At 39.4% G+C, this 13,933-nt stretch overlaps 1 protein-coding gene across 1 annotated transcript; it reads right to left on the reverse strand.

The window, feature by feature from the left end:
- Window positions 1–1,111: 1,111 nt before the first annotated feature.
- Window positions 1,112–9,244, reverse strand: LOC139961555 (uncharacterized). The gene is made up of 5 exons (XM_071960826.1): window positions 8,890–9,244; window positions 7,231–7,754; window positions 6,136–6,359; window positions 3,466–3,561; window positions 1,112–3,058 (listed from the first exon to the last, which is right to left on the reverse strand). The coding sequence occupies exons 2-5, from the start codon at window positions 7,724–7,726 to the stop codon at window positions 2,666–2,668; spliced, it is 1,209 nt and encodes a 402-aa protein (XP_071816927.1). The 5' UTR covers window positions 7,727–7,754; window positions 8,890–9,244; the 3' UTR covers window positions 1,112–2,665.
- Between the last annotated feature and the right edge of the window lie 4,689 nt (window positions 9,245–13,933).

The following is a 13,933-nucleotide window of genomic DNA, read 5'->3' on the forward strand; positions in this document are numbered from 1 at the left end:
TCAATATCATATAAACAAGCATCGGTTATTTACCCTACATCGCATGCCATCGTGTACCGTACGGTCCGTGAAAGTTGCGCAGTGTACCGCGGGATGCTAATGTAAACAACGAAATGTCTTATGTAGATGGAGAAAAAGCATGGAGGTCCAATTATCTCAAAACTCTCTCTTACATTAGTAATGGCGAATTAGGGGCTGCAGCCCCCCCCCCCCCCCGCCTCCTACGCCTATGTGTGTAGTGTTCTGTTTCGGAAATATCTGCTATTTTTTCATTTCCTTCCACCAAGTTTTATAATAGCCGTTATAAGAGGTTTTAATATTTGTACACCAATAAATTAATAAATAACTGTGTCTGAATTTTCGAAAATTTCTGACCAACATTCTTTATCACACTTCCCTCTACTCGTGCAATTTTGACCGGTCTGTTAGGGGTTGAAGGAGGTTTTTCTATATTGGTTGTCCATAGATGAAATTTTGTGCAACATTATGGATATGTTTTGAAGTGAGTTTATTCACGAGAAATGTGAATTTTCAAATTCTGAACAAATAATGGGCTTGGAACCTTGAAAAGTGGGCCTGACGGATATTGTGGGCCGCGACGTAGAATCACCTATAAAAAGCAATGATCCACAGGACATGCGATGAGGTCGAACATGATTTGTGACTGGTGAAAATCTTCAAAAAGGTTATGGATGAAAAAAAAAAACTATCGGGAATACTTGGTTCTCAGGCAAAAAGTGTACATCTGGTTGGTCATTTTCAAGCCCGGGAAGTGCCATTTCCGGTGATTTGGGTGGTATCAAAACCAGAAATTTTCTTGTACGCTGCGCGCCAACCGATGGTGGCGCTCCGCTTAGATAGTCGTGCCTACAATTTTGAAAATCCATATCAATCGCAAAAAGTGCTCCCCCCCTTTCAAATTCCTGGCTACGTCGCTGGTTAAGGGTGCTACTTCTTGACTGAAAACTATACTGTTTAGCATGTTTATTTGTCAGTTTATTTTGACTTGACTTGGAAGTTAGTTTAACTTTTCAGATATAGTTTAATGGACAATTAGTGTTTGCATTATCAGTCATGAGAAAGTATCTTAAAAGAAAACAGAGACAGTTCATTGTTTGTTAGACATTGCATTTATTAAGTGAGAGTAAGAAAAAAAAAGGTCTTGAACAGTCTTATCTAAAAGAGAAAGGATGTAGCAAAAGTTAATAGCAGAATGTGTTTTTATGTTGTATACGGAAATCGCTCACATGTGAATCTTTTGTAAATCCAACGTTGAAATAAATCATCACGTTAGTAACTAATACCAATGCCTCGTATCTCATCTTGATACAACCTTTACAAATTAGAACATTTTCTTCGGATACTTCCTAGCTAGAGTGTGGATAATATCGTGTGACTGTAAGTGGAACTCTTTGTGCTATCAGTAAAACAATATATGTTACAAAAGCGAAAAAAATGTGAAAAATATAATGTACTGTAACAATTTGGAATGGATAAATATCTCTTTTTACAAGTAATTTTAAACAAAGGAATAACATTTTCTGTATATAGGTTTTTTTCTTACTGAAGCCTTCACATTTCAATAGCAGTAAACCTCTCTGATCTTTTAATAACTTTTAATAACTGTAATAAAGAATGAAGGGGTAGCTATTATATTCTGTATGCCCCGTATGTAGCCCATTTCTCTTACCCCTTATTCCACCCGCATAGCAGCTTCATGATCTGTTCATTGTCCTTAAGGACCATATGCAGGACCATATGCACTATTGACATCCCCCCCCTTCCACCCCTCCTTGGCCACTTTCTATACGCAGTGGCGGCGCCAGGAAGTTTTAGTTGGGGAGGCTAAGGGGGGGCTGAGCCAATTTTTTGGGTGGCTTATAAGATTGAGTGATCGCCGTCCTGGGGGAGGGGTATAAGGGGAGGGGGTGCCCCCTCCCCATTTGAAATTTTTCCCAATCCTGGAAAGGCCTAGATGCAAAATGGTGGCATTTAGCGAGGCTTTTGTCACCTGAAAGTTTCTCCAAAAATATGCATTTTTTTTGTGAGTAACTTTAGTCAAATTAGAATGGAAGATACCAATTCACAGTTTTCGTATCACTAAAATATTACCTGCTGTGAAAGATCCAATTCCTTTGCTCAATTATTATATCGTGCAATTATTATATCATGCAAAATTATTATAAAAATTCATCCAAATTTCCATTGACCATTGTAGCACTGCGTTATGGCTGACAAAATTTGGGTAGGCTATATTGTTTCAATGAGGTTTATTTTTTTTTTGCCTATTTCAGTTGGGGGGGACTAATGGGGGGACTGACTACTTAAGTGGGGGGGCTTAAACCCCCAAGCCCCCCCCCCTTGGCGCCGCCACTGTCTATACGTAATTGTATTTGGCAATGTATTGTTGGTTTTATACAGTCGAGTTGTGATTTCTGCAAGGAATTAATGGTTAAAAATATGCACAATCTTGAATCCGTTTTTTACTGTGATAGTTTCGATGCGATATTCCTTAATACCACATTGCGCTATGTGAGTGGGACTTCATGGCGTGTCTCAACAGGGTATCCTACCCCTCCCCACCCCCCTCACAACTGCTTCCCAATCTTCTTTCCCATCATAACATTGGAAAGCGTTCTCAATTTTTTACATTTAATTACTACATTTAATCGTCTGTCTGAAGAAATAAAGGTTGTTTTTCTCGTTCTTCCTTCATACCGAAATAATTATACATCGCTACGGCTGGTACCATGATGGCTATCCCCAACATAATGAAAAACGTAGATAATTGCAAAATATGCGGTTCCCAACGAAAGGGCGCGGGCTCGAAAAATGTCCAATAGAAAGCACCCAATGGTGTAACCATCGCTTGAACTACCACCAGATAAACAGCGCCCTCCGAAAACTTCACCAACAGGAATACCATAAGGTTGGCCATGCAATAACCGAAGATGAATAACCAGGAGGTACCCACAGCGCTGTGACAAGCCTCATCCATACCGTATTGACAACTGAAACCATATTTGAGATTATCCCAAAACGTTTCGAAGTTGTGTGACTGTTGATTTGAAATAAATAAAACAAGATATGAGGAAACAATAAATACAGAAATAAATATAATGATCAAAATGACGAGATTGTTGGAATATAGATTGTGAATAAGCCCAACAGAAAAGAGCTAAGTTCCAAATTTCACAAGACTCTTTATGTATCGATGTCTTACAGCTTTGACAACATGGCCGCCCCAACTATTGGCATGACTAAAATTTCACCAATGGACCAAGTAGGTACAATACTGTCACCTACCCTGCAGTTGGGGAAGGGACCAATTACGTGTGGGGGGGGGGGGGGTGGCACTTCCTTTGTCAAAATGTGTAATGTAGTGCTCGGACACCAATGACTGCATTTTGCCCCAAAAGAGTTCGAACTGTGTATTAAATCTTTTTATCATTATCCTATACTTACCAGGCCAAATCCTTTAATGAAGTCAGTCCAAAATAGAAGTCCAATGAAGATAAAACTGTACAGCTGAGACCAGGCTAGAAAAAGTAAAGACTCCGTCTGTGAATTAAATGTGTACAAATATGAAAACTTCTTATAACGGCTATTATAAAAAACTTCTTTGAAGGAAATGAAAAAAAATAGCAGATATATCCGAAACCGAACACTACACACATAGGCGTAGGAGGCGCGGGGGGGGGGGGGGGCTGAAGCCCGTAATTCGCGATTACTAATGTTAAAGAGAGTTTTGACATAATTGGACCTCCATGCTTTTTCTCTATCTACATTCTATCTTCATTCATCTATCTACATTTCGTTGTTTACATTAGCATCCCGCGGTATACTGCGCAACTTTCACGGACCGTACGGTATACGATGGCATGCGATGTAATAACCGAGGCTTGCACATATGATATTGACATTAGCATGTTGAACGCGCGCGGAGCGAGCGAAAATTTTTGGTTATTTTTTTTCGGGGAAGTCGGACAGTTTTGAGGCTGTTCATCCTGGAACGCCATTTTGATATGATGTGATATCTGCTGTTTGCTTTACAAATTCGAACAGGCGCGTAGCGAGGAATTTGCCAAGGGAGGGGCGAAGCCTGTATAGGCAAATTATCTAAGCGTAGCGCCACCATAAGTTGGCGCGAAGCGTACAAGAAAATTTTGGCCGAAAATGCCTCCCAAATCACTGGAAATGGCACTACTACCCAGGACCATTTGTTGGCGCGAAGCGTGCAAGCAAATTTTGGCCGAAAATGCCTCCCAGATCGCTGGAAATGACACTTTCCAGGCCTTGTAAGTTGCATCTAAGCACTTTCTATTTTGAAATTACTAGCAATATCATAACAAAAAATATGCATAAGGGGGGGGGGGGCGGTCGCCCCTTCCCGAAATGCGTCATGTTCCCGGTCGACACGGTCGAGTTCGAGACCAGCCACAGTTGGTTTCATAGCACATTTCTACAATTGTTTAATGCGTATATACACACACACGCGTTATGATAGACCATATATAGTATATACAGATCATGAGTGAGAGAGGGAAAATGGAAACGTCAAAAATGGAGTTGTCGGTGTAAGGGGTAGGGTGAGGCACACGCCCCTTCCGAAATCCTTGATCCGTCACTGGCTACCCTGTGTATATAATAGGGATCAGCGCTGAAATGATGTCCCCGTGTTCCTCTTTCTCTTCCCGGTGTCTTGTCGTTTTTCTTTTACTCCCTCCTTTTCTCCTTTTTCTCTCTTTCTTCTTTTTCTTTTCCCTTCCTTCCTTCCTTCCTCTCCTCCTCCTCCTCCTCCTCTTTTTTCCCCTCCTTTTTCCTTTTGTCTTCTCCTTTTTTTTTCTCTCCTCTTTTTCTTACCCGGGGGGCACGCGCCCCAACGCCCCCCTGGATACGCGCATGGGTTTCGGTTTCAACGGCCCCAGCCTGACACACCGTCCTCCTATTAAAAACAAAACTAGATCCGCCCATGATTCTACAGTGCGGGATAACATCCCATCATATACACTGTGATACTAAGATGTCGTGCCAGTGATGTTATTGTAGGTATACTAATAAGTGTAGGCTACCCATATGGGTGTTAGCTCAATGTCTAACGACGGTGCCTTTCAATCATTAGATCCCGAGTTCGTGTCACTCCAAGATTAATGTATGTCGTCCATTTACAGAGTTGTTCATATAATCATGGACGTTAAATATGAATCTAAGAGACTGACTTCGGTAAGCTTGCGGCTTTGATATACCAATGATGGCTTCTTCGCGAGTTCCTGCTTGCAGGAGGAACTAAAATACATACATACAAAATTACGTTTCTTCATTAGTTACTGCCACACAGTAAAGCATAATAAATGTGCGTTGCAGTATACTGTCCAAACAACATGTCGTGTTGATAGCAGCATGTGGGAAGCACTGATATGCGTGGGGCATGGAATTACATTTTATGGCTTATAAATGTTGAAGTGCATTAATTACCTTATGTTTCTGCGATACTGAGGCATCATTGAAACAGTAATTTAAGCCATTTTATGTCGATTGGAACTTTTTTATGATACTCGTCTCGCTGGATTTATGAAGTTTCTATTCCAAATGAATAAATCGTTGAGTTTTTATAGCTAAAGATTTATAACTACGATTATGATAAAAAAATATTTTAAAAAAAAATTAAAAAAGAAAATTGCGAAAACTGCTACGGTACAAGATTTCAAAGATCTGCATATTAGTTTGTGCAGGTAATCAAGCACTGGCAAACTACACGTAATATTTCTTATTGCGACGATTATGTAAATGAATCTGGTAACATGCAACAGAGTGAAAGATGTGAAACTTGTCAACTGAGGCGAACAATGGTTTTGTTTCGCTTTAGTTTTGATGCTTAAATCATATATCCACTGAGGGAAACAACATTTCTACAAAAGAATTGTATTTTGTTGAAATTCTTAACACAGAGAACATTGACATATAAGGAAATAGGTAAAAACGTATAAGGTCGCAAAAACGTTATATATATATATATATATATATATATATATATATATATATATATATATATATATATATATATATATATATATATATATATATATATATTACGTTTTACGACCTTATACGTTTTTAACTGTGTGTGTGTGGTACCTCTCCCTTCTTCAGTTCTTTCTCTAAGACTGTGTTTAGTATTCCCAATGGCAGGAAACCAAACATGAAGACCATGGGCCATAGAAACTTCTCGAAGGGGGTTAAGTTATCTGGGTTGTCTGCCGATCCGTTGCTGCCATCAATGTTAAAAATGGTTGGTTCAAGTGATATGAACAGACCAATCAGAACAATAACAGTACATACGAAACGATGTTTGCTGACACCTGTAAGAACAATACAAAGTATAGATGTTTGTAATCGTTAAATATTCATAAGCTTCCCGGTTTTTTTTTTAGGTTTTTTTATGAAAGATGGTAATAGTTTTAGAATGCCGATAAGATTTCCTTGGTAATTTTCCTGTACTTACTTTAAATGCCAACAGTATATTGGACCCGAATAGGCTAGAAATGTCATTTAATGGTCACTCATGCTCGATCAAGACTCATTTTACTAACCTGCCACCCTCTAAGCATTCGCACTCTCTGAGAAACGTAATTCTCTAGTTTAGGCAATCCTAATTACTGTCTGTGAATAACTTGTAGGATCAGAACCTCTCGGTATGTACTTTCGAGAACTTTTAGCAGGCTCAATTTTCGCCCTATATTCTATTGACATTTTTAACTTTCAATAAAATGTAATAAAGGAACGGCCCCACCCATTTAAATTAATCCTGCGTGCCTAGCATGTCACACATCATATTCAGTCGAGAATAACGCAAGAACCTTACTTCGGCGTTCATTATCATAGACATTAATCGCTTCTCCTGTCGTTTGGTTAAATTCTTGTTATATGTCTTTTCCTTGTTGCAAGGGAATCGTGATACTTTAGTTAATAATGTAACCATGCATGCTCAGAATCCCAATATTTCATTCCTTAAAGCGCATGCTCTATCACACACCATCTTACTATATGCAGTATGATTTCTTATTGCATATATATATAGGCTTATTTACACTCACCGGAAAACAACGAAAACAACCATCAAAACCTGCACAACATCAGCAACCTTAACTACAGCAAACAAAACAATAAAAGAACAACAACAACAACAACATTAGGAAAGACGAAGAAACAGAACAGGTGCGAAATACTTACCTTTCCGCAGCATAATATATCGAGATACCACAGTGAATGGTATCACTGATGTACTGAGTATAGCTTGGAGGGCAGGCGGTGTTCGTGCGGTGTTACTGGCGTATACAACCAAGATGCCGTTAATGGCGTTAAGAAATCCAACGAACACCATCATTCGGTGACTGACAGATGAGCGAAGCGACATGGAGGGACTAAGAAACTTAGCGAACAAGACAATACCAAAGAAGAACAATGGGAACCACATTGCTGAGAGTAATATAACCGGGTACTCCGAATGGCCCTCCTTTGTCATGGCGTTGGAATACAAAGGGAGGGTCACATTCATCATAAGACTGCTCAAGACGGTGATAATGGTCAAGAAGATGTTCCAGTGGGTCTTTTTGATCTTAATCACCGAGTCACCCCGAAGATGGAAGACTTGGTATCCATGATTTACAGGAACATCTGTATAACCTCTTAACAGAGGCGATACTTCATCCAATTCAGGAGAAGACATATTGAGTCGGATCTTGGTGTGGCTGTATCTGTAAGAAGAATGACGTCATTGGCGGTGGCGGCAAGATGTTTTTTTTGTTAAGAGAGAATGCGAAACATATTTGTTTGGGGTGTTGTGCAAACGTTCAAGTATTATGGGAGGAAGTATATGTGTTGATAGAATACTAACTGCCGAAATTTATGGAAAAAGAATTTAAAAAAAAACTGAACAGAAATATGAATTATGAGGGAGTTACTGTCTCCCGCATCATCTCCCGCATCATCTTGATCTATTCTTCCAAAGAGAACTAATGAGACGGTATGACTCCACAGATTTAACAGATGCGACGTAGCCAGGAATTTGGAAGGGGGAGCATATTTTACGATTGATATGGGGAGGGGCATAGGCGTAGGAGCCCAATTTGATTGGGGGGGGGGGGGCTGTAACGACTTGCCCGAAAAATATAACCAAACTTTTTCTATATGTTAATGTGCATATCATATAGGCATGCATCGGTTATTGCGTCGCATGCCAATTACATACAATCAAATGCCGTGTTATACTACCCTTCCATATTGATTAGAATTTTGGGGAAGTCGTTACAATAAAAATGATAATAATAATATAAGTTTAACCATTGAAAAACACATTGCAATTTATTTTTCTTTCAGTAGGTGCCCGAAAAATTCTCAGCATTGCCCGAATTTTCACAAATATATTTCGTTGGGGGGGGGGGGTGCCAAACTAAGTAGCTGAATCATGCAGTAGGCCTGAATGTTACTACGATTATAATCGAGTTAACGGAGCTGACGAGTATTCAAGATCAAAAGAGCAGTGACAAAATACCATGCAAAAAAAAAATACTTTTGAACATTTTTTCGACACTGAAAGGGGGGGGGGCAGTTGCTCCCATTGCTCCCCCCTGGCTACGTCCCTGATGCTTACTGGCTTGAGGCAAAAAGTTTAGCGTGTTTGCACCGCTGATAATAACATTCAATGTTGGCAAAGCAATCTTACCTAGCACCGTCAGTGCCCTTCACATATGTCCCTTCTCAAATCACATATTATCTATCTTGTAATATTATACATACACGCATGTATCAATACAGTAGCTTTATTAATTTACGATAAGGTTAGACAGATATATACCGTATACCTGCTAAATTTTTCAAAACTTGACTTACCTTTTACAGTATTGTACAGAACAGCACACTCTTTTGACTCATCCTTTGGAACTGAAGTCATGTATCGTCTGCAAATACTTACTGTACAAGCGAAGTTTGTAAATAGTATAACGTCAAACAGTGATATAGGTATTGTCTCGTGACTATGCATACGGTATCCGATACGTAAACTAATATAGTTATTTATACAGTTCGTTTCCTCTCATCCCCTATGATAACATTTAATTTCAATTTACAAGGAAGAAAATGGACATGACAAAGAATATTATCTATATTTAAGCTTACAAATCTATAAGCTTGAAAATATCGAAGCATATATCAGGCGCTGATATGTATTTATGAAATAGTATTGGAACTGTCCTTTTGTAGGCCTACGTAAGTTTAGTTCAGGGAGTGTCTAATAAATTTTACATGATGGAAACTAAAACACGGGACAGATAACGAAGTGGAACTTTGGACGCATATATATGGACTACCTGTGTAATAAAACTTTGATAAAGTGGCAATTTGTTTATTCACCGGAACGATAAAGAATATGTGTTTATGCTTACTGGTACATTGGGGAATGGACTATACTTACTGGTCGTACGGGATGCGCAAGGATATGGGCGAGCTGGTTGGAAGGGAATGTTTCACGTTAAACCTTGTTAAATCCTCGACCCATCTAATCCTTGGCCATCGGTTTCCCCAAGTTAATCGTTAACCCCTCCCCCATTGCATATTTTAATCATATGTATCAATGTATTGTATATGTAATGTACTTGGCAGATTATATATATAGGCTAGTATATTATACATTTACGGTACAATGTGAATCGCACAGTGTGTTTGCTGTTTAAAAAAAAAATCCCTCCCGACTAACGTATAGGGGACTAAACCTTTATGGGAGGGCCAGAGGCGAATGAAAGATTTTATAATAGAGTGGGTACTGTCCTGGGGTAGTATAAGTCGTCTCCTTTGTATGGGGATTCCCCTCCCCCCTCCCCTCCCCCCAGAATATTTGTTAGAAACTTAAATGTACATTCTGATCCATATCTAGAAATAAATGAGGTCTATATAGTAACCCTAAACGCAAGGTTTTGCTTATAAATACTAAGGTTGCCAAAAAAAGGGGAGGGGGGGGGGGGGCTTAGGAATGTTCCAGGTTTTCCCGAATATATTCCTAAGCCGAGACCTTCTCAAGAACAACGCTTATTACAGTTGGGAATATTGTGACGTTATAAATTACGAGTGAAAATCTAAGGAATTAGCGAGGCGTGAACATATTTGAATACTTTTCCCCACTTCTCTATCATAATTACAATAGACCCTATGCAACTGAGCTAACGGACGACAACATGTACTCAGCAGAATCATATTTCCTTTGGTTTCCGTCTTTCAGAGTAAGGTGACACTTTATGTTATGGCTATATCCTGTCCTAGATACACATATATTGACGCACATGTTACACGTGACAAGCGTTAGACTGTTCCCTGGTATCCTGCTGATGGCGCATGCTTCAATTGATTTGGAGCATATCACGCGTCCCTTTCATCAATGCTGTTCAACAGAAGACATTGTCTGTAATTCCCTTTACTTATATTATGATTATACAACGCAAACGGTGGTCGTAACTTTATCGTAGCATTCGTCGCCAGCATTTATCCTGTATATATGTTTTGTATACAATAATTGTACACTGTAGGGTCGAAATATACTGAGTATGGCATTGAAAAGGGAAGTGAGAGTAGTCCTTCAGTTATACATAAGCGTTATGGCAAGCCGTTTTAACTTTGTAAATTGCACTTAAGTAGAATTGTATTTTACTTAAGCTTAATTGTAATCCACACAAGTAAAGTTCAATTTAGTTTAAGTTGAATTGAATTAAGCTTAAGAAAAATACAATTCTACTTAAGTAAAATACAATCCCTTGCATTAACTGCAAGACCACATTTTGCACTGTGTTGTGATACTTGAGAGAATTCGGTCACAAAACCAGAAAGATCAGTAGAACTAGAAGCGACAGCCATGTTGTAATACTGTAGCATGCAAAGCATTGGCGACCGATCCTTCACTTTCACTTAAGCTAAATTGTATTTTACTTAAGTAGAATTGAATTTTACATAAGTAAAATGCAATTATATTTAGCTTTAGTGCATTTTTATTCTACCTAAGTAGAATTTCACTTTTGCTTAAGGTAAATTATCTGCAATTGAATTCAAAGTTAAGCTTAAAAGAAAGTTTGGAATTCAATTAAGTAGAATAAGGATGTCAATGATAAAACGGCTTGCCATAAAGCGACGGTAGTGAGGGATGGGTGGGTTGGCAGCATTTGGAAGCGGAGAGGAGAGGTGGAGGGTGTATGCTTATTTCCTCACTTTACAACCTCGGAGAATTTGATAATCCGTCACTGGATAACCCACCAGGATCATTTGACTTAGCAATGGTAAGTAGTACCTCGCAATGAAAGTATCAACTAATACAGAACGATGTCGTATAACTTGTAGGCATTTTCGATTCGATTGAATCCTAGGCGGGAACAAATGCGGTATGAATAATAAAACGAATATTAAAGCAAAATGGGGGAGGGGCGGGACAGATCGGGGACTTTGGAATTGGGCAGGTTTGCTTGGCTGAGTCCGAAAAGTACCCCCTATGGGAATTCCTTTACGTCTATGAATGGACGCTACCGTCTATATCAGAGCCGTATATACGGCTCTGGTCTATATTAGAGACCCTATAGTAGGAGGGTCGCTAGTCGATATCAGAGCCGTATATAGAGAGAGTTTGGCCAACTGGCGATTTGTGACGTCACACGCAAACCATGGGCATCAAAATAGGTCCAGATGTCGTTACCAGTTGCGCGAAACACGAAAAACATCACACACAATAGTATATCAGCTTTGGACACTGTGCTCGTTGCGAACAAACGAAGCGACTCAGAATGTCAGATTTTGACAGGCATACGAGGAACGAAATGGATATCAGGTAATGAATTAGAGTATGCGTTAGTTAATGACTTTTACGTTTATCTTCACACCTGAAATGCGTAGAAAACTAGCTGAAAACCTGTCATTACACTTGTTTATTTTACGCCTCATAGTAGTACTAGTCCTACTTTAGTCGTACAAACGAAAAGCACACAGTCCTGGCTAGGCTAGATTACAGACGCACAACTATAGCATCAGGCCTACATTAATAGATCCTTCAATTAAATAGAGTAGGCCTACACATAAAATGACAATTTATGCTTCACTGATCATTTCAGGTTTGCCAAAAGTAGTTGTACCAGAGGTCATTGTCTTAAACTCCAGAAGTTACAAAGTAGGATTAATATTCGGCATAACTTTTTCTCTAAAGTCTAATACAAGGGTTGTGAATGGATGGAATGGTTTGCCTGAGAAGGTTGAATTGCAAGTAGTGTGAATGGGTTTAAAAATGCTTTGGATGAGTACATTAAGCATTGTAATTGGGTATGACATTTGATGTCCTCAGTTTTATTCCTGTCATAGGCGGAGTGTATAGCCTAGTGGTTAACGCCGGCGTCTCCCAGTCATGAGACCCCCGGTTCGATTCCCCGCCGACAGCAAGGTGTGTCGTCTGGCAAGGGTGTTGTTCAATAACAACTTCCCGACATGGACGTTAAATGGATGTGTGCCGAGAGATTGGCTTCGGTCAGCTTGCGAGTCTATAAGCCTTCATGGCTTCTTTCGCGAGTTCCTGCTTGCGGGAAGATCACATATACATACATACATCTTTTTTCTACTAAACTAAACTATATACTTGAGTGTAGGAGTTAGCAGTAGTTGGGAGTCTGTGGGCAAACCTAAGACTGATATTGTGGTGTTAGTTTTTCAGGAATGTAGTACTAGGCTATAGTAGGTGCAATAGATTGAATGGGTCTGTTGAGAAAAAAAAAACCTGCAACAACTGAATACTGGTGTATGTTGTAGCTTATGTATTTTCCATTAACATATATACTATACGGTCATGTCCTTAATAAGGTTTCATGGATCACACTGACATAGTGTGCCTACTTGTCAGTTCTGTCAACTGAGCACTGGGCTGATGACATCATTCAGTTTGTTATTATGCAGACAGCAAATGGCCATAATGATAATTATTAATTGATACTTATTCTTCATACTGCACTTACTGGCCTTACCTGAACAGTGATGTATCAAAATGCAAGAAGTCGTTAAGCTTTTCATTTAAGAATCGTTTCAGCCTGTCCTATTTCAAACATATGATTGGCAGGTTTCCACGTTACATAGCTTATCAAAATGGAGCTGTTCTGTAAAGCAAGAAAATCACACATATGCATGCATACAAACACACTCATATAACAATTTCTGAATATCTTTGCAGCTGCCCAAAGGTACTGGAATGCAAGCTCTGTTGGGTGAATTAAACAACCCTCATTGTACTCTTTTATTATGGTTGGCGTAGCTGGAACCAGCAATGATGGTGATGTGGATTTGACAGTACCTAGACAAGAATTCAATAGCTGCTTTGTGTTGAAGTGGGTTCAACTTGCTCAAGGCCATGACAGGATGACGACTAGACATCAGGATGAATTATCTGTTGCAGAGCTCTATAAACCAGGCAGTTGTTAAAACATCCATTGGGTGACCCTCACAGTCTACCAGGCACTGCATCGCAGAAGCAAAATGAAGTGTGTGTGATACCTTCATCTTATGAGAGTGGAATGGTATCAGTGTGGCCTCTGTCAATTTGGCTTCAAGTCTTTGTTTTCTTGAAAGCTGAGAAGATCTTTCAGTGGTTTCACACTGACCTCTGTACTTGACAATTCATGTGTATTTGCCAGCTCAGGAGGAAGCCAGATTTTAATTACATTAACCAATGCTGACTTTTTTTTGGACATGTGGTACATCTGCAAGGAGGTGAAGGAAGCAGTTGGAGTTGCATGGATGTGGAATCTTCTTGATAGTCTGGCAGTCTTATCCACAGATTATCCCAAAGCTTCTCCACATTGCCACATTCAGAACTTATTACATTGATAAACTTGAAAATTGCAGGAATCTAACCAAGCACCCATCAAGG

Source organism: Apostichopus japonicus, chromosome 20 (assembly GCF_037975245.1).
Source record: "Apostichopus japonicus isolate 1M-3 chromosome 20, ASM3797524v1, whole genome shotgun sequence".
NCBI classification, from domain to species: domain Eukaryota; kingdom Metazoa; phylum Echinodermata; class Holothuroidea; order Aspidochirotida; family Stichopodidae; genus Apostichopus; species Apostichopus japonicus.

Excerpts from the sequence above, each read along its gene's own strand:
- LOC139961555 (XM_071960826.1), bottom strand. The coding sequence starts at position 7,726 with ATGTCTTCTCCTGAATTGGATGAAGTATCGCCTCTGTTAAGAGGTTAT. Across the intron at positions 3,562-6,135 it reads AAGAACTGAAGAAGGGAGAG|ACGGAGTCTTTACTTTTTCT; the intron begins GTACCACACACA and ends TTTAATTCACAG. Across the intron at positions 3,059-3,465 it reads TCATTAAAGGATTTGGCCTG|TCACACAACTTCGAAACGTT; the intron begins GTAAGTATAGGA and ends TCAAATCAACAG.